A 20,347-nucleotide genomic window follows, 5' to 3' on the forward strand; every position below is an offset into this window, starting at 1 on the left:
ACGCTATTGTGCGGCTACGCCTCGAGGCAAAATTATCCAAGATGAACCCAGAAGTAGAAGAGGATTGTGAGGATGATTACCAATCTAAAGAGACTTCCAGCCCCACTGCATGGAGCTCATCCGTGGTTATTAGACGTGCTCATTCTTTGGTGCCTTTCTCCAAACTGAGACCTGTGAGCTCAACCGAAAGATTGTAGATCTATCACATGCATGAGGTTCTATAATTATTTTGCTGTAAAAATGTTTCTATTTTACAGGCCGGGTTCCAAACATCTCTAGCGCGAAATTTTCTACTACCGTAAAACCTCGATTTAATTAACATATAAATTCATTGTGTACACATTAAAACTACTTTTGCAAAATGTAATTATTTAAAAGTGTCGCTTTAAATCGAGTTTTAACGGTAGCTTAATTTTCGCTGTTTTCGAGGATTAGCAATCCTCCATAATTTGGTCCACGAAATGCTAACGGAATACACAACGTCGTTTGACCAAATGAAATGCTTTTAGAGGCCATTCCACGAAATTCAAGTGCCTCAAAATTTCACATTATACGGTGCTTAATTGCATGTTGTTCTATTATTCACTGTGATTCGTACAGTGATTAATCGCGTATCAGTACCTTAATGTTACTATTATAGACGGGTAGTAATTTTAGCGCTTTCAGATTTTTCTCTGTTTTTAGGGTACTAGTTTTGGTGATTTGTAGCAAATTCATGTCCACAATAATGTTGTCAAAAATGTACAAGTACGAGTTTTACGATTGAATGGAAAGTTTGCATGGAGTCAGATACAGATGAAAAAAGGGCTAGCTTGCTTAGCATATTCTCAAAAGTTATTACATTATACAAGAAGTACATTAGAAAAAATATTAATGAAATTCATAATTTTTTATTGCGTTTTATTTTTAATTTAGCATTAATTACAAATTCGCTAAAATTAGTACTCGTTTATAATAGTAACAATAAGGTAATTGCACGTCGTCATTAACGACGTGCAATTACTGCCTTGACGACCGCACTTTCGAATAACGGCCGCAGCTAATGTTTTTACTGAAACTGCAGCTAAAAATGTCCTTAAAACTGCATTACAAACGATTAACAATCAATAGTATGGCTACTCGTGCAATAAGGGATTCATATAAGTAACTAGCCTCGATTCCCAGGCCTCTCTTCGAGGAAGAGCGGCCTGGAATCGAGGCTAGTTACTTATATGCTATTAGTCCCATATTGCACTAGCTCTTAGCCATACTATTAATAGTGCCAAATTTTCGAGGCATAGAATTTTTATGGCTTTCATAACTTTAAGTACTTCCTGTAATTCTCGAAAATAAAATCTCCGAATTGAGTAATCTGCGAAAGCGAAATACTAAGTCTGCGAAAATTGTATAATATATACCGTCCTGATATTTATTTTTTTCAACCTTCGTCATCGGCTGTGCCTTCCTCCTTTATCAGTGAGAGCTTATAATAGTTGCTCATTCCCATTCTTCTGCCGACTTTAAATTTATAATCATGTATATATCCAGTGATATTTTTATAATCCCAGCTCGATCAGCAGAGTTGATCCTCTCCGAAAATTGTTGTAAAATTTATCTGCCAAGATGTTAGTACAGCATAGATTCTACTTGGCCATTAGGAAAGTAGTGAGCAACTCTCTTCAGCTAGTGTCTTGTTGCACTGTAGTTACTGCTTACAATTTCTATCTACCATTTTAGTTCAACACCTTTTTATTGATTCTCTTGCAGCCAAGTCGTGATACCATAGTTTGCAACCCTATGCACCGTGAAATCATGACGGCATCACCCCTGAACTTGTAAACGACACAATGCACACTTCTCTATTTGCTTATACGATTAAGAGTCTACCTTATAGCTGCCGAACTTACTGTACTTGTTTTCTGCTTCTGACTCTGAACACTCGAATTGCAGTACTGTCTTCCCAGTGGAGTAGCGCTATATCAAATTTACCCTAAAGTTTGATTGGAAAATTTCTCGTTTGTGAAACGCTGATGATTTTGGCGCATGCGGTGCCAAAACTGGTCCGAGGGACCTTTGGTAGCAGACCATTTAAAGTGCATGCAGTTCATTTATGAATGCCGGCCCACAGAATGCTGATCTTAACTGCCCACCTTCCAACTGGCTGAGATCTGATAACCTGGCCACCTTCTCCCACCAAACAGCAAGTACTAATGTTAACTCTGAAGAAAACTGGACAACAGGAGATGGAACAGAGACTGGCCATATTGAGCCATCGAGGTACATGTAGTGTATATAATTGATAGTGTCTTTTCAGCAGTTCTATGTTGTACATGCATGCAATTGCAACAATGTATTTACCTGCCATTGTATACACTCATACATCGACTGATCCTGTTTATGTTTACTGTAACCCCCTTCTGTACCTGTATTTATCACAAACGTATAGTGTTGTGCTGGCCTCTCATCACCCCAAGGCTGTTGGACACGTGGATGTGGTAGCTGATTCTAAGGTTAATTTCATTTCTGAATTACTTGTACAAGTGGATTCTGCGAAAGGTCACCATCGAAATTTTGTGTGTCATTATTCACCCACAGAATATCAAGAAACTGCTAAAGCTTCCTTACAGGTAGTACCGTGTGCGTTGTTACAATACCCTGTAGCAATTTTTCTCCGGCTGCATACAGCAACTCGGCGGTAAGTCTGGCTGTTCATCGAGTTGGCAACAGAACTCTGCTTATTGATGACTTCAACGCTCCACTTTTGTTAAACAGAGGCGTAAGTATGTCTTTCATTGTGTGGAATACTCGTTAATTGACAATCAAACGTCTACGTGCACATCTAATTTTAGGAAAGTGCTAACTTGGAGAAGGTGCTTCAGGACAGCCCAGCTCCTTTCTCTGTGCAACACGTAAGTCCTTGCCTGATGTACCCGTTGTTAAAGGAAGGATTGTGCTCTATATAATTATATTTTGCCGTGTTTATGTGTGATGTCTGTATGTATATATACGCTTGTATAGCTGATTTGCTAGGGAAACACTACACAAAAATTAATGGGGGGAGAGGTCAAAATAATGATCTTTGCTACAATATTGCATGATCTAGTTATAGTAACGACCTCTCAATTTACTAATCTATAGTTCCTAATGGTCCTGTTTAAAACTTTCTCCCCGGATTATTGAATCCTAAACTACTAATGTTTTTGCTTACGTTTTCGTTACATGGTAGTATGAAAAGCTGCATTAATTGCTCGGTATTTTTACTCGGTGTTTAATAATTATAGTTGCTACCACGCAAGAAGGACCCTGAAAACACTCACCACAGAAACATGATGTCCAAGTTCCTTTATCACAGGTGAGCTACATCTTGTCCTATATACGTTAATCGTTTGATATGGCGTTTTCTGTACGCACGTGTTTTCACTATAATTTTTGCCTTAATTTTTTGCAGTTCACAAAAAGATTCTGGCAAAGCATTAGTTGAAGTTCAAAATCGTGTTACTGCTGCATCAGTTGATTCAAAATCAGATCCCAATACTGGTCCTACTAAAACAAGTAGGCCTGACGGTGAAACTTCTAATGCTAAAAATAATGCTACAGATACTTTGGCTGTCAATGAAACTGAATGGCTTGGCAGTGGTAATCCTGAGGAAGATCTTGTTAGTGTTAAGACTGGAAAACAGGATAGCAGAAACCAGAGTATGACGGGTTGTGCAAGTATTTGTAGTTCTGGTGTTTTAACTTTACCCGATAATCAATCTACCAATAACTTCCAAGTAAGAATTAGCAATTCAGAAATTTCCCAAACTCTCATCGAACCAAATACTCAAGACGACACAAAAAAAATTGGGTCGGACATACATGCACATCTTTTATCCGATAAAGCTTCCAAAGATTTGCAGCTTATGTCAGCAGACCCCTCTACCACAGTACCGATGGTCAATGCTCCTATCACTCTGCCCACAATGATGCAAGCCTCAACCATATCCCCCCGCCATCAGGACCAACCTGTACCTCACAGCTCAATGAGAGAAGACAATGAATCAAGGTTACCTTGTGACAGGACAGATTCAACTGAAGTATCAGGAAGACGAATTAAAAACACCTTCCCAAACCAACCTTCTCATCTGGTTAGTTTCACTATTAATACTATAAAGAGACTGTGTTCATCCTGTTTGTATACTTTGGCCATCATATAAATATTTCGTCATACTGTATACTTTGAGGGTACATTATAACTTTTCCGTGTTAAAAGGAAATTAAATTTTTGTTGACAATCAGCCTTTTGGCGCATGCATGCATTCGTGCGTATAAATGTTTGCAGACATGCATGCTTAATACGCAAAATTTTATACCCACTATACATAGAAGTCCCAATACATAAAGGGTACGTATATAAATGTTATTAATGATGAATGTTTCGAGTGGTGACTATTCATGAATTATCCTAGGTAACAAACTGCCGTATAGCGGGTAAAAAGCCCATCAATGAGTTTCCCATTAATTGCTTATAATTTTGGATGTACCTCCCTTGACACAGTCCCCCCAGCCCTTTCACCTCAACGTGCAATGGACTGTGAGTGACATTCGCATGCTTCTGGGAAGTGATTTGCCCATCTTTGGTGTGGATGGTCATCCTGCCATTAGCTTGAAACTCAGGTATTAGTTGTTGTATGGAGCACAGAATCAAAGGGCTGCATAAATATATAGCTGTTCATGTTGCTATAATTATATGTGGTTTACTGACTTGTTCTTTTGACCCTCCAAGAGTTGTGTATTTAGTATTTAATACCTGTGTGAGCCTGTGTGCTTTTTTCTGCAGGGACATGCAGAAACCTATTACAGTACTGACTGGTATGGACTACTGGCTGGACAACCTCATGTGCAATGTACCTGAGCTAGCCATGTGCTTCCATGTGGATGGAATCGTACAGGTGGGTAAGATTTGATACACTGTACACTTGCGTAGTTTGTTACTGCATGCACATTGACAATATTAACTTTAATTATGCAATAAAATTGTTATGACTGTGCATATACCGTAACATCTGTGTATGCTTATGTGTATGCTTAATTGTCAAATTCTGCTGATTCAATTGGCTCATTCGCAAATATTTTCATTCGTTTGCTAGGATTATCACGTTATCAAAACTGAAGACATTCCAAGACTGGATGAGAGTTGTCAGTTCTCACCCGACGTAAGTAAACACATTCTTCAATTAGCTTTCATGTATCTAGTACTAAGCTACAGTATGTATTGAGTGGTGGATCTAGAGGGGGTTATTTGGACCCCCCTCTCAGACAGAATCGAAGTGAGTGGGGAGGCTTAAGCAACTTTTTCCTAGTTTCACGTGCACTTAATTATCACTTAATTACCTTTAGTCGTGTAAACCCTGCTAAGTTTTTATTTGTGCAGTTCAAGATAACTAAAAGCTAAAAACTTCCCATGGCTAACTTATACTAGCCTCGTTCCCAGGCCTTACTTTTTCTTGCTGTTGTCACTGTTCATACAAGAAAGACATAGTGAGGCAGCAAAGAAAGAAATGGGCGTACAGTTAAGAAAAAGTAAGGCCTGGTTTGGGAAATCGCGTGATCCACAAGGATTTTTATGAACGTGGGCGATATGTAGCCCACAATCGTGACGTAAGGTATTCTCCCACGCATTCAGAGTTAATAAAACTGTACTGAGACAACCACCCAAGCTGTGCTGCAAGTCAGATCAGAGAACCAGCGTGGCCAGCTCTGGTGGCAGTAGCTACCTGCAATATGATAATGATGACTAAGCTATTCTTGATCTATACTAGCATGTAGAAAGACACAAGAAAAGGTAATAGTCTGATAGAATCTGAACACACAATCTAGATTAGTAGATCATCTAGCTAAGCCTAAGGTATATAGCTAGCTATAGTGCTTGCAAACTTCCAGTTCCAAGTCCATGTCCAGCTTGCTGCAGGCAAAGTTTTATTAGTCATAGATATCTGCGTGGGCAGTCCAGCATCTCTAGCTCAGCATGCCCACGCTCATTTTCACCCTTCTACCACCCTTCTACCCTCACGCGACTTCCCGATACAGGCTCTCCTTTTTCCTAACTCTACGTCTATTTCTTTCTTTATTCCTCCAATTAATACCGTATTTTATCTCATTGAACGATTAAGACAGTATTTTATCTTATTGAACGATTGTGATAAAGAACAAAAAAAGGAGAGCCTGTGTAGAGGCTAAACTTATACATTGTAGTAGTTATAGCATGTAGCTATATAGATACAGATACTATATAGGCTATCAAACATTTTGGAAAAGTGGTCCCCAACATTTCGCACTGTGTGCAGGCTAGCTGTAATTGCTCTAGAACCCCCTTTTAAGAATCCTAGATCCGCCACTGTAGATCGCAGTAGCAGTTATCTGCACTATAATAAATAAGTGCCCACTTTAGGAGGTCTTAGATGTGGTTCGAAACATACTTGGGTTTCTGAAAGCCAACTGCACTCGTGAGGGCCACACCTACTGGCTATTCAGGCAAAAAGGAGAGGACGTGGTCAAGCTGTACGACCTCACATCACTTTATACATTTCAGGTGCCTGTATAAACTTAGAAGCTAGCCAGCTTACGGAGTGTGTATGAAACACTATAAGCATATAAGTGCATTGTACATATTTATAGCATTTGTAGTTAGGTTGCACAGGTATATATATACAGGCCCTAGCTGGAATATATCTTAGCTAGCTAGTACATGCATGTGCATGTATAATTATGTATACTTATAGGCACAAAAATGATTTCGTTAGGCAACATGCAGCTATACATGTACGAGCTAGTACATTGACCTCTTAGCGCATACATTTGCCTTGGAGCAAAACTTGTGCTGTTAGGCAACAATATCTAGGCTGGAGCCTAGACAGACACGTACACGTATTGCTACGAAATATGCAAACACAAACTGTAAATCTGTCAATTCTGTATTTGTGTGGGTGTGGCAGTTTTTTACATAATTATAATTATAATTATAGGGAGATTTGCAAGAGAGCCATAATCCATTTGCCAAGTCTGTGGCTGTACTTTTTTACCGGTAAGTCGATACATGATTCTTTCTTTCTCTGCCTCATTATCACTCATAATGATGGTGCTAAAATGTATATTCACTTCAATTATCACATCAATAATTATTAATGGCAGAGTTGTTGATCATGGGATAATGTCTATGCAGTATAGGCTTGAGGCTATTATGCTCCAAATTTTACCGGTTATTTTATTTTCTAATTCCCAAGCTATAGCCTATTATTCTCAGTGATTCAGCCCATTATTCTCAGAAAAAATTTATTATTCTTCATTAAAATCACAATAAAAATCATCTTTTGATAATTGCAACACAAGTTAAGTGTCTCTACATAATTATAATATATACATAATAGTCCTGAAATCCGAGCATTGTCTTGCTGATCACCAAACGAAGTGCCTTGAGTTGATCCAGCATTAATATGTCTCTACTTGGGGGGTTGGAACTGGAATCATAGTGGCTTACGCTTCAGTAGGTTCAGTGTCTGTTGTGTTGGGATAGGCACTACTGGCTGTACTAATCTCTTGATTCTCTTCAGATTCCATATAAAGTACTAGTAGTCTACTAGCTATAAGGCTAGCTAGCTACATGTAGCTGCAGTCTAGTCCAGATCAGAGTACAATATCAATGGTAATTGTGCTTTATTTAGAATGCTAGCCACGTGGCATAATTATTCCCACCCACTCTACCGTTTATTCCCGCATAATTCCTAATGCTCCAAGCTACCTCAAAATTATGCTCGCATAATCGCCGCATCCCTATGCATATATCAGCATGTACACAGTCCAAATTCAACTGATGTAATACAGTTGTGAATCTTCACCCGAATCAACTGCTAGTTAACATGAGTTCTTCAACTGTAGTACTAACACCTCATACCGTTAATGGCATACTTGTGCCAGATTTTGTAAAGCAAGAAGAAGTGGACAAGATGAAAGATCTTCAACTCTTCCCTGATGATGTGTGGGTAGCCACCTATCCAAAGAGTGGCACTGTATGGACATCACAGATAGTGAGGCTTATCCGTAACCTGGGTGAGAAAGATGAACGGATACTTCCAGCCGACGTGATGTGGCTTGAGGAAAAAGAGTGTATGAAATGCAAGGCAGAAAAGACTTAGCAGAAATCAAAGTAGAAAATTTACCTCGTCCGCGCATCTTCACGAGTCATTTTCCGTATGAGCAGCTTCCTTGTGGACCAGCTAACACAACACCATGCAAGTATATACACGTCGTACGTAATCCAAAGGATGTGGCTTCTTCTCTTTTCTGTTTCACAAAGTGCTACAGTGATTCAGAAAGCTTGGAGTGGAATGCGTTTTGGAAGACGTATATGGTCGGAGATGTGCCTTACGGTGATTATTTTGATCACCTTCTGAGCTGGTGGCCTCATATAAATCACCAGAATGTATTGTTTTTGATGTATGAGGATATGATAAAGAATCTGCCTTTAGAGATATCTAGCTCTGTGAGTGTTAAGAAAGGATAAAAATACTCAACATGCTGTAATTATACTACCTGTGATTAATTGTTAGAAGTACAACAAGATTGGCTTGAAGAACCGTAATCATTGCTGTAGTGATATGATCATGTATACTTGTTCCAATCCCTCAACAGTGTGGCACATAACATGCTGAATGGTGGGGAGGAGCTGACCAGTGAAGACTTGGCAGTGACCAAACTTCTACTTGAGAACTGTATCAAGCTAATGGGACGCAAGAACAAAGAGGTTGTATAATAGTTCAACATGTATACATGTATAATAATTTCATGTACACTGTACAGATAACTCTCTCCGCCTATTACCTGCTTGCTGACCTGTTTCTGAACAAAGTGTACCTGAGCCCTACCCCCTCTGACAATGGTCATCCAACATCAAGTGATAATAATCCTCTCAGGCAGCAAACAGAACATAGCAACAACAGCACAATACTGCCAACAGGGACCACTTTAAAGGTACATTGGAGTCACAGTGGATACTTTCCTCGTTGATTTACTTTTGCTGAAATGTATTTCCTTGTACATTTGGTCGTCAATGATTCGGTGTACAATTTTTTTTCATGCAATAATTAAAAGTGCATATAACGTTCCCTGTACACACAGTCTGTGTCAGTGTCCCTGTTGTGTGAGGGTGGTTTTGGCTTCCCAGTGGATCAAGAACATCCTCTGCCCTCACTTGTAGTGGGGAGTTCTCTCGACAGAGCTAGGCTAGCTCTGGAACAAGTTTCTGAGGTACGTGAATATGCATTTTTGTACAAGTGCACAGTGGGGACGCATATAGTTTCGTCATAATTCTGACAACATACATAATTTTTTTTTTATGTTTATCAACTGTCTTGAATGAATAATTTCATGCCTGATTTTTATACTTACATCTCTTGCAGGCTCTATTGGCTGTGGATATTCCCTCGCTTGTGACTGCAGGTGGTACTCCTCCTCCTTGGAAGATACAGGGCGCATGCAAACTGTTGTACCAGGCTGGCTCTGCCTATCTCCTGCTAGCTGATGTGTCCCTGGGTCAGAATAAACTAGGACGAGCTCTTAGATACGGGAAATACTCTGTCCTCTGCTCTAGTGAGTCAAATTTGCCATACATAGCATCTGCGAGTGAAGAATTTTTGCATAGGAGCCAAATCAGTAGAAATTTATACGTTTTGCGATCTTTATACTTTCGCAATTGCGAAGATCTGAGTACCTTTCCCGTACTCACATTTCAGGTTCAGGCACTAAGCTCTTGTGTAGAGCTGAAACTTTATCGATTGGTGAATCTGTCCTGTGTAACGCCTGGCAAGTGTGTGGGGACATCCATTGTCTCAGCACTAAGCTCTCAGATTCATTCTTGGCCAACCTGGAGGACTTCCAGTTGGAGAATCCTGAGGACACTAGTCTCATTAATGTGGCTCAGTGTGTGCACAAATATTGTGGAGGTACGTACGTATACAAGTATAAGATTGGAGATCAAGATTCATAATGTTATGATGTTTTTGAAAGCGACATGTACTTCAATGCATTAATTCAGTTATTGCATGGTATAGTGATCAATGTTGTACTTTGGTATATAGGTATGGATGAAAAGGAAATGGCTTGTCTTTCACTTCACACTGAGTTAGAAACAAGTTTACTCAAAAGGTATATAGTACGCAAATAGTATACGTAAAATCGATAATCTTATGCCAGCCCTATCAATAAAGGCTCATCAGTATACATAGCCATACCAGCCATACCAGTTAGCTAGGGCATACTTTCCTACCACATACACACAGCATAGATTGCTACCAGTTAGCCCATTCCAATGCTCACACCAACGTTCCCCACATTTTGGAGGAGCGGTTAGGCAATGCATGGAACGAATTAGGAGTCTACTATCTACAACTGGCATCCAATCTTGACTTCAACAAAGACCCTAAAAATGTTGAAAAGCTTTGGAAGTCAAGCTACTCTTGTATCAGTGATGGCTTGGCTCAGTTTAAAATGACATCAAATGTTGTGAACCAGGCTCTACTTTCAGCCAATCTGGGTAGACTAATGCGTAGCTGTGCTCATGCTTATGGTCTACAGCGTCCAAAAGAGATAGAGGTCTGTGCCAAACAGGAGAAAATGTGGGAGTACAGTCAGCAGGAGAAACTCTACTACTCAAAATCTGTCGAGTATTACCTTGACGCAAAACTGGTAGGCTACGACATAAGACATACATTGTACATTTCTGTCATCAAGCCATGCGTTTTACAATGCTACAGGTATTGCGACGTCAGTCTGCTCATCCTGGTATATGGACCAATGTTGTGCTTGATCTGAGCAGAGTGTACCTCACCATAGGAACAATAATGCTGAGACATTCTCCACTCTCCTATCTCACCCAGCAAGAGGTATTGCGTCCAATGGGTTACTATAATTATGTGTAGGTACGAATGTGAATTCAACTGTAGCTCAAGAAGCTAATACATTATTTATGCCTTGATCAGGCGTAGCCTCAGGAGGCATTCGGTAAAGCTTGCGTGTGTCTATTTCAGCATTACCTGCTCAACAGTTGCAATGTGACTATAAAAAAACTCTGGATTTTGATGTATGGATTTGCATTGTTCTCGCTGTTGTGATGTCTTCAGTAGTGTACTACAAACAAAACCTGTTCATACACTACGTTACTATTTTTTTCATGTATACTAAAGCGCTAGAAAGAAGTTCCAACCGTGCACTAGTCTTGTAAGCCAGACATATCACCAAGGGGGAAAGCTGCATTGCCAGAAGCAGCAGTCATTGTGACCTTTGACCTCTCTGCAAATCCACCCCTTTAAATATGCGCTTACATATTAAGTACACTCACTTCTTCTTTTGCGGCCTGAATTGAGGCTATTATTCAGTTTAAGACCGTTTTTTTTTTAATATAGCCGATACCCAGCACATCCTAGCTGTAAATCTCCATAAACACTTATAGAAAACATGCCCTGAGGCAGTTACAGCACCACGGCGGTTGAACACATTTTGTGTGAGAGGCATTTTCTGTTGTCTTGGATGAGACTTGACGGTGTTTTAATTATAAATTCATTGGTGGTACGTACATGTCGTTTTATCACTTGCCTTACTAAAATGATCATTGACAACTATGTGATCTACCTGCAGATTTCACAGGAAGTTAGTGATGTGCTTAACAAAGCACTTTGTAATGTCGAGCCTGCACTGACCAACATGGACTCTACACACCCAAGGTTTGTTTTTGTTTTTTTGCTACAAAGTTTTAATTCTTAGCTACATGTATTTCTGAATGTTGAATGCAGTTACACTGAGTTTTGCAAAGTGGCTGGTGACTGTCATGCTCGTCTTGGTGAGTTACACCATCAAAGCTCATTGTCTTCTTCGGTAAGTCCATATACTACATCTCATCACACGATAACATTTATTCGACTTATGCATGCATCAATATTATGTTAAGAGAGTACTATAAGAATTACAGATCCATTTTACAGTTGAACTCACAGAAGCTGAAGCAGTTAAAAACACTAACTGAGAAACAGTATGCGAAGGCATTGATCATTTACAAGGTACATAGAACATAGATATAATTATTGTCCTAGTTTGATGCCACATTATTGTCTGAAATGTAGTCATACACAAGACCAAGACAAGACAGACATGTTTTGTTTTTGTGTACAGGTTGAGTGTCACTACTGTGAAGTGTTGGAGTTATTATTGGACAAATCATATTATTTTGAGAAACATGCACAAGGTGTGTCTTCTCACAGTGCTTGCCCCAAACTCATCATAGCTCACGTAAAGCACGACTGAGATTTGTTCTCCTGTTTACCAACACTTCCTTCTACAGGTAAGACCAGACTGAAGGGTATCCAATCAGCGCTGTCCAGTCTCTTACAAGCTGTCGGCCCCCTAAAGATCATAAGTAAACAGTCTCTTCAGACCTCACCACTTGTCCACTCACTGTTCAAGCGGCTGGTTGAAGTTGTGAAACAGTTGCTGATTGCAGCAAAGAAAAGGTACAACTATGTGCAGTTACAGTAGTAGATTTAAAGTAGAGTGCTTGATGTGAATTTATATAATAAGTTGCAGTGAGAACGCTGCTCTGGTTCAAGTCTACAAGCGGATGTATGGTGAAATGTTACAGAGATCAAAACAAGTTGAATCTGGTACACATACTACTACTCATTTGATGGAATTACTGTCAAGGATGATCGAATTCAACACAGATCTTCAAACTTGATATAATTATGTTTGTGAAATCAGAACAATCACTAAATGCAGTGGAATTGTTAATTTGTCGTGTCACTCAATCTTGCTTAAATTGAATTAACAAAAATAACGTAGAGCAATGAACTAAACTGTTGTTCAATTGAGGTTAGGAATGAACAAGTAACTATAGTCAAGTATTATCAGTGCTAGGTATCTTAAAACCTGTCTCTTGTAACAGCTGTTTGATCCTATCCTGCAAAATGTATATCGATTATCGATGTCCTTATAATATTCAAGCCAAAAATAATTATAATTTTAGGCAGTATTATACAATAACTACAGCTCAAAAAATAATATACTTACACTGTGAATAAACTTCTCTTTCTGTTTCGTGTCATTAGCCTCTGGATGTGGCCGCCCATCTATAAGAAGACAGACCGAGCCCCACGATTATACAATTAAATAATTAGCTACATGTATACTACAAGAGCAAGTTGGGGTGAACTGTAGCATACGAACATCTCAGAGGTGATTATTTTATTACTCTCACTCAGTGTATTCGTATGAACTGTACAGGAAGACAAATAAAAAGGTTTGGCCACAGAGAGTTTTGTTTTAGTGCAAGTCAAAAAATTGTTCTACTCACCACAGTACGTCCAATCTGGTTTTGATACTAGAGGGCCATATTCATTTCCACTACGAGAGAGTCCATTCCTAGATCAACAAAAATCTGGCCAGGTATATGCAGTGCCCACATGCATAATTATTATATAGATCTAGCTATTATACTCTCATAGTTAAACGTACAAGTTGCATTCACTTACACCTGTACTAGAGAATAACGTACGAGTTTGCATGCGCATGGAGGACAAAAATATAACATCTTACGTAAGCAGGAGCCCATGAACAAAGACTAATTTAGTAGAATGGGCACATGGCTTGTTCTAGCTGCTGAGTGCTAACTCAAACAATATGTATACAAACCACAAAACCCCGTTTTGACACCCATTCAGAATCTGAATTTAATATAAAAATATACTACTAACAATAGCACTCCCAAAACTCATCCTCAAGAGAAAACAAAATTATAGGGGAGCATACACCGGGGCCCATTTTCAGCGTATATCCACCCCCTATTTGGCTAAATCTTTTTGTGACACCCTGTAATAATTCATGATACGTACTCACCTCAATCTCCATTTTTCTCCAGCTAGGTGAGGCTGACTAGAGTGGATCATTCTCAGCAATTGAATCACTGTATAAATGACGGACACAACCCAGAAAAAATAGCTTTACGTTATGGTGATACGTTAGCAAGAACTCGTGTGAATAGAATCTAGCTGGTCAAATATGGAATATGGCTTACCAGGTCTTACACTGGGTGGATAAACATAGAACCTGCTCAGCTTCATTATTGCATTCAATCATAGATAATATAAATAGAGCATAGAAATGTCTCTAGAATGAATCCAGAATCTACACATGATTATGTACACGTGGGTGGACATAAAGTGAGCAACACAACAACCGACCCCTCCCCATTTTTCACATGACATGCTGAAAATCAAGTTTGGAACATCTTTTTATTTTAACCTGCTGCATTCGGCGATTTGATAGCTGAAAAATGGATGTAGCACTAATCCATGAAGAACTGGAACTGTAAGCACACTAGAAAACGTCTTTTCCTAGTGGGTACAAAGTCATGCTATTATTGCTCGTGGATATGTTTTTTTTGTCTATTCAGGATAAGCAGTCAAGAAAAATTCTTTCTGGTTCCTGTTAATTCTTCCACTGACGAAGCACTGGAGATTGACAGACTGAACTTTGACCTGCAACTAATTGGTAATCTTGATGTACAGTAAAAACTCGATTTAAAGCAACACTTTTACCTTTTGCAAAACTAAAGTTTTAATGTACACAAAAAAATGAAGCTATTATGGGCGAAATGTCCAAGTGTCGCTTATTTAGAGGGTCGCCCTAAATCGAGGTTTTACGATAGTCTCAAATACCCGTCTCTACGCAAAAAGCTTAGAGGCGGGTATTCAACACTAATCTTGATGACTGTGTAACCAATTTTTTCATACAGCAAAGAGAGACATTAAGCTCAATGGACATGATAAGCGGAGGATAGTAGCATTGATGGGTATCATTCATTTGGTGGCAGGTAAGTGCTTATGACTGTAATAAATATGTACGTATACCCAATAGCTTCGATCCTCATTAAAATGGTAATAGATTATAGCAGGAGGCCGAATGCTGTATCCAATATACGGTCGGAGTATACAGTACAGCTAATGTTTTGCTGTACATGTAGGTCCTTACCTTATTGTGGCTGTAAAGAGGCGACCAGTCGGTAACATTGATGGGTCTATGGTGTACGAAGTAATGGAAACTGATATCATCCCGTTCACTAAAACCACCATTCACCTATCAGAGCCACAGGTAACAATATATAGATTCGAAGTCTTCGAAGTTGTTATCTTCTCTGTTACTGTATAGTGGGTTATTTGTAGAAATGTTTGTATTTGTTATATAGTAGAGCTAGCCTCCTTCGCAGGCCTCCTTTTTCTGTTCCTTGTCACAATAGTTCAATAAGATAAAATATGGTACGAATTGGAGGAACAAAGAAAAAAGAAGGAAAGAGACAAAGAAAAAGGAGGCCTGCCTTGTTAAGACGGTAGGCAAGTGATAGACAATTGAAAATGAACGTGGGCCATCACTAGCTGGGCAGAGCCTGGCAGGGAAAAAAGCTACAGCATGCCTACACAGGCCCACTTGACTTACATGGAGTAGATATAATTATTACATAGCAGTAGTCTTTTGTACTTCCTCTACTGACTAAACGGTTGCACAAAGTCTTGATTCTACTGTTCATAAAAGTACACATTGCTGTACAGATTATATTCCTGGTAAGTACATGTATGAGGGGTGAGTAGTGCCAAAAGGAGTAGGAGGCGGCAGTCTAGTTGGTAGCGGCGGCTTAACCTCAAATGTGGCGGAGGTAGAGCATCATCCCTAATTCTGGCGCAATACGTCACCATTCTGAGCTGTACAAATAATTGTTTGGAATACAAAATATTAAACTTACATGTAGTTCATACAAAAATTTGCTCGAACGGAAAATTACCTGCTATATGGGGATTGAAGGTCCAACCAGGTCAAGTGATGCTACCTAGCCAGTAATTAGTACAACAATTCATAAATGGATGGTCTAGTATAACAATCATTCGTGTCACTTTGAGTAGTAGAGAGACAATCGTGTCAAAGTAGCAAACGTTTACTTCTTGCAGGGTAGAGACAATGATGCTTATCTGGCCATGATTCGTAGAGTCCTGGCAACACCTGGATTTTATTTTTCTTACCGGCACGATCTCACCAATTCACTACAACGAGTGCAGCATAACTGCCAGACCAAAGGCAGCACGTTTACCACTCTCCCACTACATGAGAGGGCAGATGAACGATTCTTGTGGAACGGGCACCTACTACGTGACCTGGTTGTTATGCCTGAGCTCAGGAGGTTCATTGTGCCTATCATGGTCGGCAACGTGTCTATCAGCCAGTGCAAGGTCAACTCAAAGACCTTTGTCTTTACTCTCATCTCAAGAAGAAGTGTCCGAAGAGCTGGTAAGTCATTATCCATGTTATGCAAATTTCCTGTTTGTTAGATTCTTCCATTGATTTTTGTCCATTGTGATTAGTATGTATTCATGTCCTGTGTCAATGCTACTGGTCAAGAATGCAGCCAAATCACAGTGAAAGTGAAAATCTGATAACTCATTTTTGCAGGAGTTCGATTCTATGTCAGAGGACTTGATGATGAAGGAAATGTTGCTAACTACGTAGAAACTGAGCAGCTTGTATCTTACAATGGAAACAAAACTTCTTTCATCCAGGTATATACATGTATTATTGTATTTGTACACACACTGCCACTAATTAGGTGTACGTAGAAACTAGAGCGTCTATGCTCAAACTTCAGCTGAAGCAGCTACATGAAGTTTAAACTGAGCCGCCTTGCAAAAACACCTGGGTCTACATGCACATGTAAAACAGTTGTGCACATGCATGATTTGTTTATAATGGTTTTGTAGACCCGTGGATCGATTCCCCTGTTCTGGTCCCAGAAACCAACTCTCAAGTACAAGCCCACTCCATGTGTTGATGTATCCGCAGACCATGTATGTCAATCGTACATGTACAAACATAATTGTGTTCATTGTGCATGCACAGTGCAGCAGTATTGTGTATACATACATGTACACACTACTATGTTTCTTGTAGACACTCGTTTTCCCTCAAAAGAATCATGCAAAAATTTGTTTTGCAGGCAAAGGCAATGCAGAAACATTTTGATGAACAGATTGTGTACTATGGACAGCAAGTAGCTGTCAATTTGGTAAGTACATGCATGTGCATTCATTAATGTATAGATGTTTGGGATTTGGTCCCCTACACGTAGCCCAGTTTTGTAAGAAAATTGTGTGTGTATATGGTTGTACCGCACATAATACTGATTATCCAGATTGACCAAAAAGGGTCTGAGAAGAATCTTGGCGATACATTTGGGAAATTTATCAAATCGATGTCAAGTTGCCTCATAGCGTATGTTAAATTTATTTCTTGTAGTTTACAAAATAGGATTGAGGGTACAAGTGACATGTACATGCATGTACATGATGTATATGATTATTGCATGATGACTGTAACGTGTCACTGTAAAACAATCGCTTAATCTCTGCATGTGCTACAGGTACGATGCATTTGATTTTCACAAGGAGTGTAGCAAAATGCGATGGCATAGACTATCCATTCTTATTGACCGATTGCTGCCCAAACTAACGGAATTTGGGTATGTATAACTTAATGAATGCGTCAAATTTGGTTATTTTGTAATGTGGTTATTTCAGGTTCTACATGGCTGACCCCAGTGGGACTGTGGTGTGTGTGCAGCAAGGAGTCTTCAGAAGCAATTGCATTGACTGTCTGGATCGTACCAATGTGGTGCAGAGCATGCTAGCACAAAAGTGCTTAGAATCACAACTACAGGTTCAGTTGACCACTAATGATTACATGACATACTGTTATTGTGTTATGTGTTCGTCACTTCTACATACAATTTTTATATATTTAAGAGTATGCTGAAAACTGTACTTGTACTTGCTGTACAGCGTCTTTCTGTTTTGGGCAACAAAGAAACATTGGATAAGAAGGAACAGTTCCTAAAGACATTCAAGAACGGTAAAATCAGATAGTTTTGCTCAGGTAGTTTCTTATTCACTGTATTATGCTGCTATATACATGTAGTTTGGGCTGACAATGCTGACATGTGCTCAAAGCAGTATGCTGGTACTGGGGCCTTGAAGACAGACTTCACAAGGTACCATCATGTGTAATGTGAATGACGTGTCATACTGTACAAATGTGTGCTACATGATGCCTGCCTGTCATTCTATGCACTTAACATCACCAAACAGGACAGGTAGCAGATCTTATGCTGGTATGCTGAGGGATGGATACAATTCAGCAATTCGCTATTTTTACAACAACTTCTATGATGGGTTTCGTCAAGTAAGAATTGCATTGACTGCATTCCCAATAGCACCACACTTTTCAATCATGCCCACCCTTCTTGGAGAAGATTAGCGTGCTCACTATAAAACATTTTTACAGTGAGCTGTGATTGCTAAATTATAATTCAAGGGCTCGATCAATCGTCGCGGTTCCAATAGGATATATTATTAGCTTTTAGTGACTGGAGTGTACAGCAATTAATGCAAATCTCGGATTAATTGAGACACAAAAATATGCAACACGATAGCCGCTCTCATAAAGCATTAGGATATTAGGATATTGCAGAATAGAAAATTGGGTAAAATGTGTATGCACTGAAATCTTCTGAAGTTAGACCACTTACAGCTTTTTTCTATATTATTGTAGGACTCTATTAACCTTTTTCTGGGTGATCACGAGGTGGACAGATGGGAGGGAATTGTGACACCTTCTCCTCTGCATGTCGAACGATCTTGGAGGTTCAAAACTGTAAGTACCCACAAACCAGTCCGTATGCTATGCATTGTACCATCAAGTGTATATCATTGGTTGTTTAGAGATAACTTCATAAGCCCCTTGTTATTCAAAATTGTCTACCCATTTCGCTTTGTTATCTTTGCTTTTTGTCAGACCCATTTTGCTTTTCATGAAATTATGTAATTATGTCCTAATTTACAACATGTATGCATGTATACAACTGCCCAATTTAGGCAATTTCAATCCTAAAACTATAGGCCTAAGACTAGGTAGAAAGGTGTGGTCTCCAGTCTATAGCCTGAGAGGTCCATCTACTGTATTAAAGTGCTAGAAATAATTAAAAGCGACGCGACTCTGAGCAAAAAATAATGCTTTTCTTGGCCAATGCTCCGAAACATAACTATTAAACACGGCGGGGATTCAGGGTGTCATACATGATTTTAAAGTAGAAGGGGGAAATAAGGCATGCTTTTGAAAAGTTTTGCTAAAAAAGGTCAACTGTTATTTCAATACCATGTTAGTATGTGGCTATGGACACTCAGTCATGCAACTATATAGTATACCTTAATGCAAATATTAGGGGGGGGGGGGATATCCCCCTTCCCCTGTATGACACCTTGGCCGATTGTACAGGCCTCGCATTAATTGTGCGATACAAAAGTATGCTATTTCTTTAGTAGTCTGTATAATGTACTACTGTATAATGTCATTCATTTTCTAGCACTACCGTAAAGCATGCCTACATGTAAGTTGGTGATTAAATTGCTACACTTTACAACCCCCGGCTGCGGCCATTATTTATTTAAGGTCCAGCTAGAAATGTATGAGGTTAATTGCTTTAATTACTTGTTTCTAATTTAAAATTTACTGTTTCAGCTTCCAATCGTTCTACTGATAGGACTGTCAATGCTCTTTATGACTTTAATTCTTCCAAGCAGTAAGTCATTGGTCAGTTTCTGATAACGGGCTAATAAAATTGGCTACTGTTTGCAATTTTTTTTGCAGCTAACCCATTGTTTCAACTGCTGTACATTCTGTTTTGGGGTCTTGCTGTGTTTGCAACTCTGGCCTACCTCTATCGCTATGGACCTGAGTTTGTGGACAAGCCAAAGTTAGGAAAGAAAGGACAATAGCTAGTGTACCTGTTATAGTTGCTTTAGATATAATATTGAATGCTAGTGTAAGGTAATGATTACAATTGTGTAGACTTCTATTCTTCTATTTTTGTGTGTGTCAGTTATGTTGTTCTACAGCAGCAGGCAGACAGGGTTAGGATTTTGGGTTGTTGAAAGTACAGTCATAATAATTATGCATGCAAATTAAACTTTATAATTTTGTACATACGCAACAGTCATAATTATAATACATAACACTCAAAAGTCTGGCCTGCATGTTTCATTGGGTTGTGGATCGATCAGTTGGTTGTTTGGAAAGGTAGTTGCAAGGTTATCCCTTACCTGCAGTGACAAATGCAGGGAGTTAAACATGAATGCCAATTACATGCATGTAATAATTATATGCAACAACCGCATGTGTAAGACTTGTACGTTTATAATTAGCAATTTATTTGTGTTATATTTTTGACAAGAACAAATTTGGTGACACTGTC

At 39.2% G+C, this 20,347-nt stretch overlaps 3 protein-coding genes across 8 annotated transcripts in view; 2 read left to right on the forward strand and 1 right to left on the reverse strand.

Moving 5' to 3' along the window:
• On the forward strand, positions 1 to 12,801 carry LOC135345025 (erythroid differentiation-related factor 1-like). 5 transcript variants are annotated; one of them, XM_064542343.1, is made up of 28 exons: positions 1 to 173; positions 2,108 to 2,256; positions 2,426 to 2,489; positions 2,575 to 2,606; positions 2,665 to 2,755; positions 2,829 to 2,888; positions 3,261 to 3,331; positions 3,428 to 3,531; positions 3,577 to 4,106; positions 4,517 to 4,635; positions 4,799 to 4,910; positions 5,109 to 5,174; positions 6,410 to 6,550; positions 6,984 to 7,042; positions 8,647 to 8,758; positions 8,815 to 8,985; positions 9,133 to 9,261; positions 9,414 to 9,603; positions 9,747 to 9,956; positions 10,092 to 10,158; positions 10,293 to 10,698; positions 10,767 to 10,895; positions 11,647 to 11,732; positions 11,802 to 11,883; positions 11,991 to 12,065; positions 12,178 to 12,250; positions 12,347 to 12,515; positions 12,583 to 12,801. In XM_064542343.1, exons 1-28 carry the CDS (start codon positions 42 to 44, stop codon positions 12,737 to 12,739), a joined length of 3,786 nt encoding a protein of 1,261 aa, XP_064398413.1. In that variant the 5' UTR covers positions 1 to 41; the 3' UTR covers positions 12,740 to 12,801. The 5 variants fall into 5 exon arrangements, with proteins under 5 accessions (XP_064398413.1, XP_064398414.1, XP_064398416.1 ...); XM_064542341.1 differs by having other exon boundaries at positions 2 to 173; positions 3,428 to 4,106; XM_064542342.1 differs by having other exon boundaries at positions 2 to 173; positions 3,428 to 4,106; positions 12,589 to 12,801.
• LOC135345027 (dipeptidase 1-like) overlaps positions 12,711 to 20,347 on the reverse strand; it is a 15,847-nt gene continuing 8,210 nt past the window's right edge. The window contains exons 9-13 of one of the 2 annotated variants that reach the window (XM_064542349.1): positions 14,075 to 20,195; positions 13,897 to 13,963; positions 13,355 to 13,422; positions 13,072 to 13,130; positions 12,711 to 12,956 (exon numbers count right to left, since the gene is read on the reverse strand). In XM_064542349.1, coding sequence (XP_064398419.1) covers positions 20,112 to 20,195 — 84 coding nt within the window. In that variant the 3' untranslated portion in view covers positions 12,711 to 12,956; positions 13,072 to 13,130; positions 13,355 to 13,422; positions 13,897 to 13,963; positions 14,075 to 20,111. Of the gene's footprint in view, positions 12,962 to 13,071; positions 13,131 to 13,354; positions 13,423 to 13,896; positions 13,964 to 14,074; positions 20,196 to 20,347 lie in introns of both variants that reach the window. The other variant, XM_064542348.1, reaches the window with a different exon arrangement.
• Positions 14,235 to 19,978, forward strand: LOC135345026 (phosphatidylinositol-3-phosphatase SAC1-like). The gene is made up of 17 exons (XM_064542347.1): positions 14,235 to 14,367; positions 14,453 to 14,550; positions 14,795 to 14,872; positions 15,023 to 15,150; positions 15,999 to 16,335; positions 16,498 to 16,604; positions 16,803 to 16,889; positions 17,039 to 17,107; positions 17,234 to 17,313; positions 17,462 to 17,560; positions 17,619 to 17,757; positions 17,880 to 17,949; positions 18,016 to 18,088; positions 18,186 to 18,279; positions 18,649 to 18,750; positions 19,615 to 19,675; positions 19,744 to 19,978. Exons 1-17 carry the CDS (start codon positions 14,333 to 14,335, stop codon positions 19,869 to 19,871), a joined length of 1,785 nt encoding a protein of 594 aa, XP_064398417.1. The 5' UTR covers positions 14,235 to 14,332; the 3' UTR covers positions 19,872 to 19,978.

Source organism: Halichondria panicea, chromosome 12 (genome assembly GCF_963675165.1).
Source record: "Halichondria panicea chromosome 12, odHalPani1.1, whole genome shotgun sequence".
Classification (NCBI taxonomy): Eukaryota; Metazoa; Porifera; class Demospongiae; order Suberitida; family Halichondriidae; genus Halichondria; species Halichondria panicea.

Excerpts from the sequence above, each read along its gene's own strand:
- LOC135345025 (XM_064542341.1), top strand. The coding sequence starts at position 42 with ATGAACCCAGAAGTAGAAGAGGATTGTGAGGATGATTACCAATCTAAA. Across the intron at positions 9,957-10,091 it reads TGTGCACAAATATTGTGGAG|GTATGGATGAAAAGGAAATG; the intron begins GTACGTACGTAT and ends TTTGGTATATAG. Across the intron at positions 11,884-11,990 it reads AAAGCTCATTGTCTTCTTCG|TTGAACTCACAGAAGCTGAA; the intron begins GTAAGTCCATAT and ends TCCATTTTACAG.
- LOC135345026 (XM_064542347.1), top strand. The coding sequence starts at position 14,333 with ATGGATGTAGCACTAATCCATGAAGAACTGGAACT. Across the intron at positions 17,758-17,879 it reads GCTTAGAATCACAACTACAG|CGTCTTTCTGTTTTGGGCAA; the intron begins GTTCAGTTGACC and ends CTTGCTGTACAG. Across the intron at positions 18,280-18,648 it reads TCTATGATGGGTTTCGTCAA|GACTCTATTAACCTTTTTCT; the intron begins GTAAGAATTGCA and ends ATATTATTGTAG.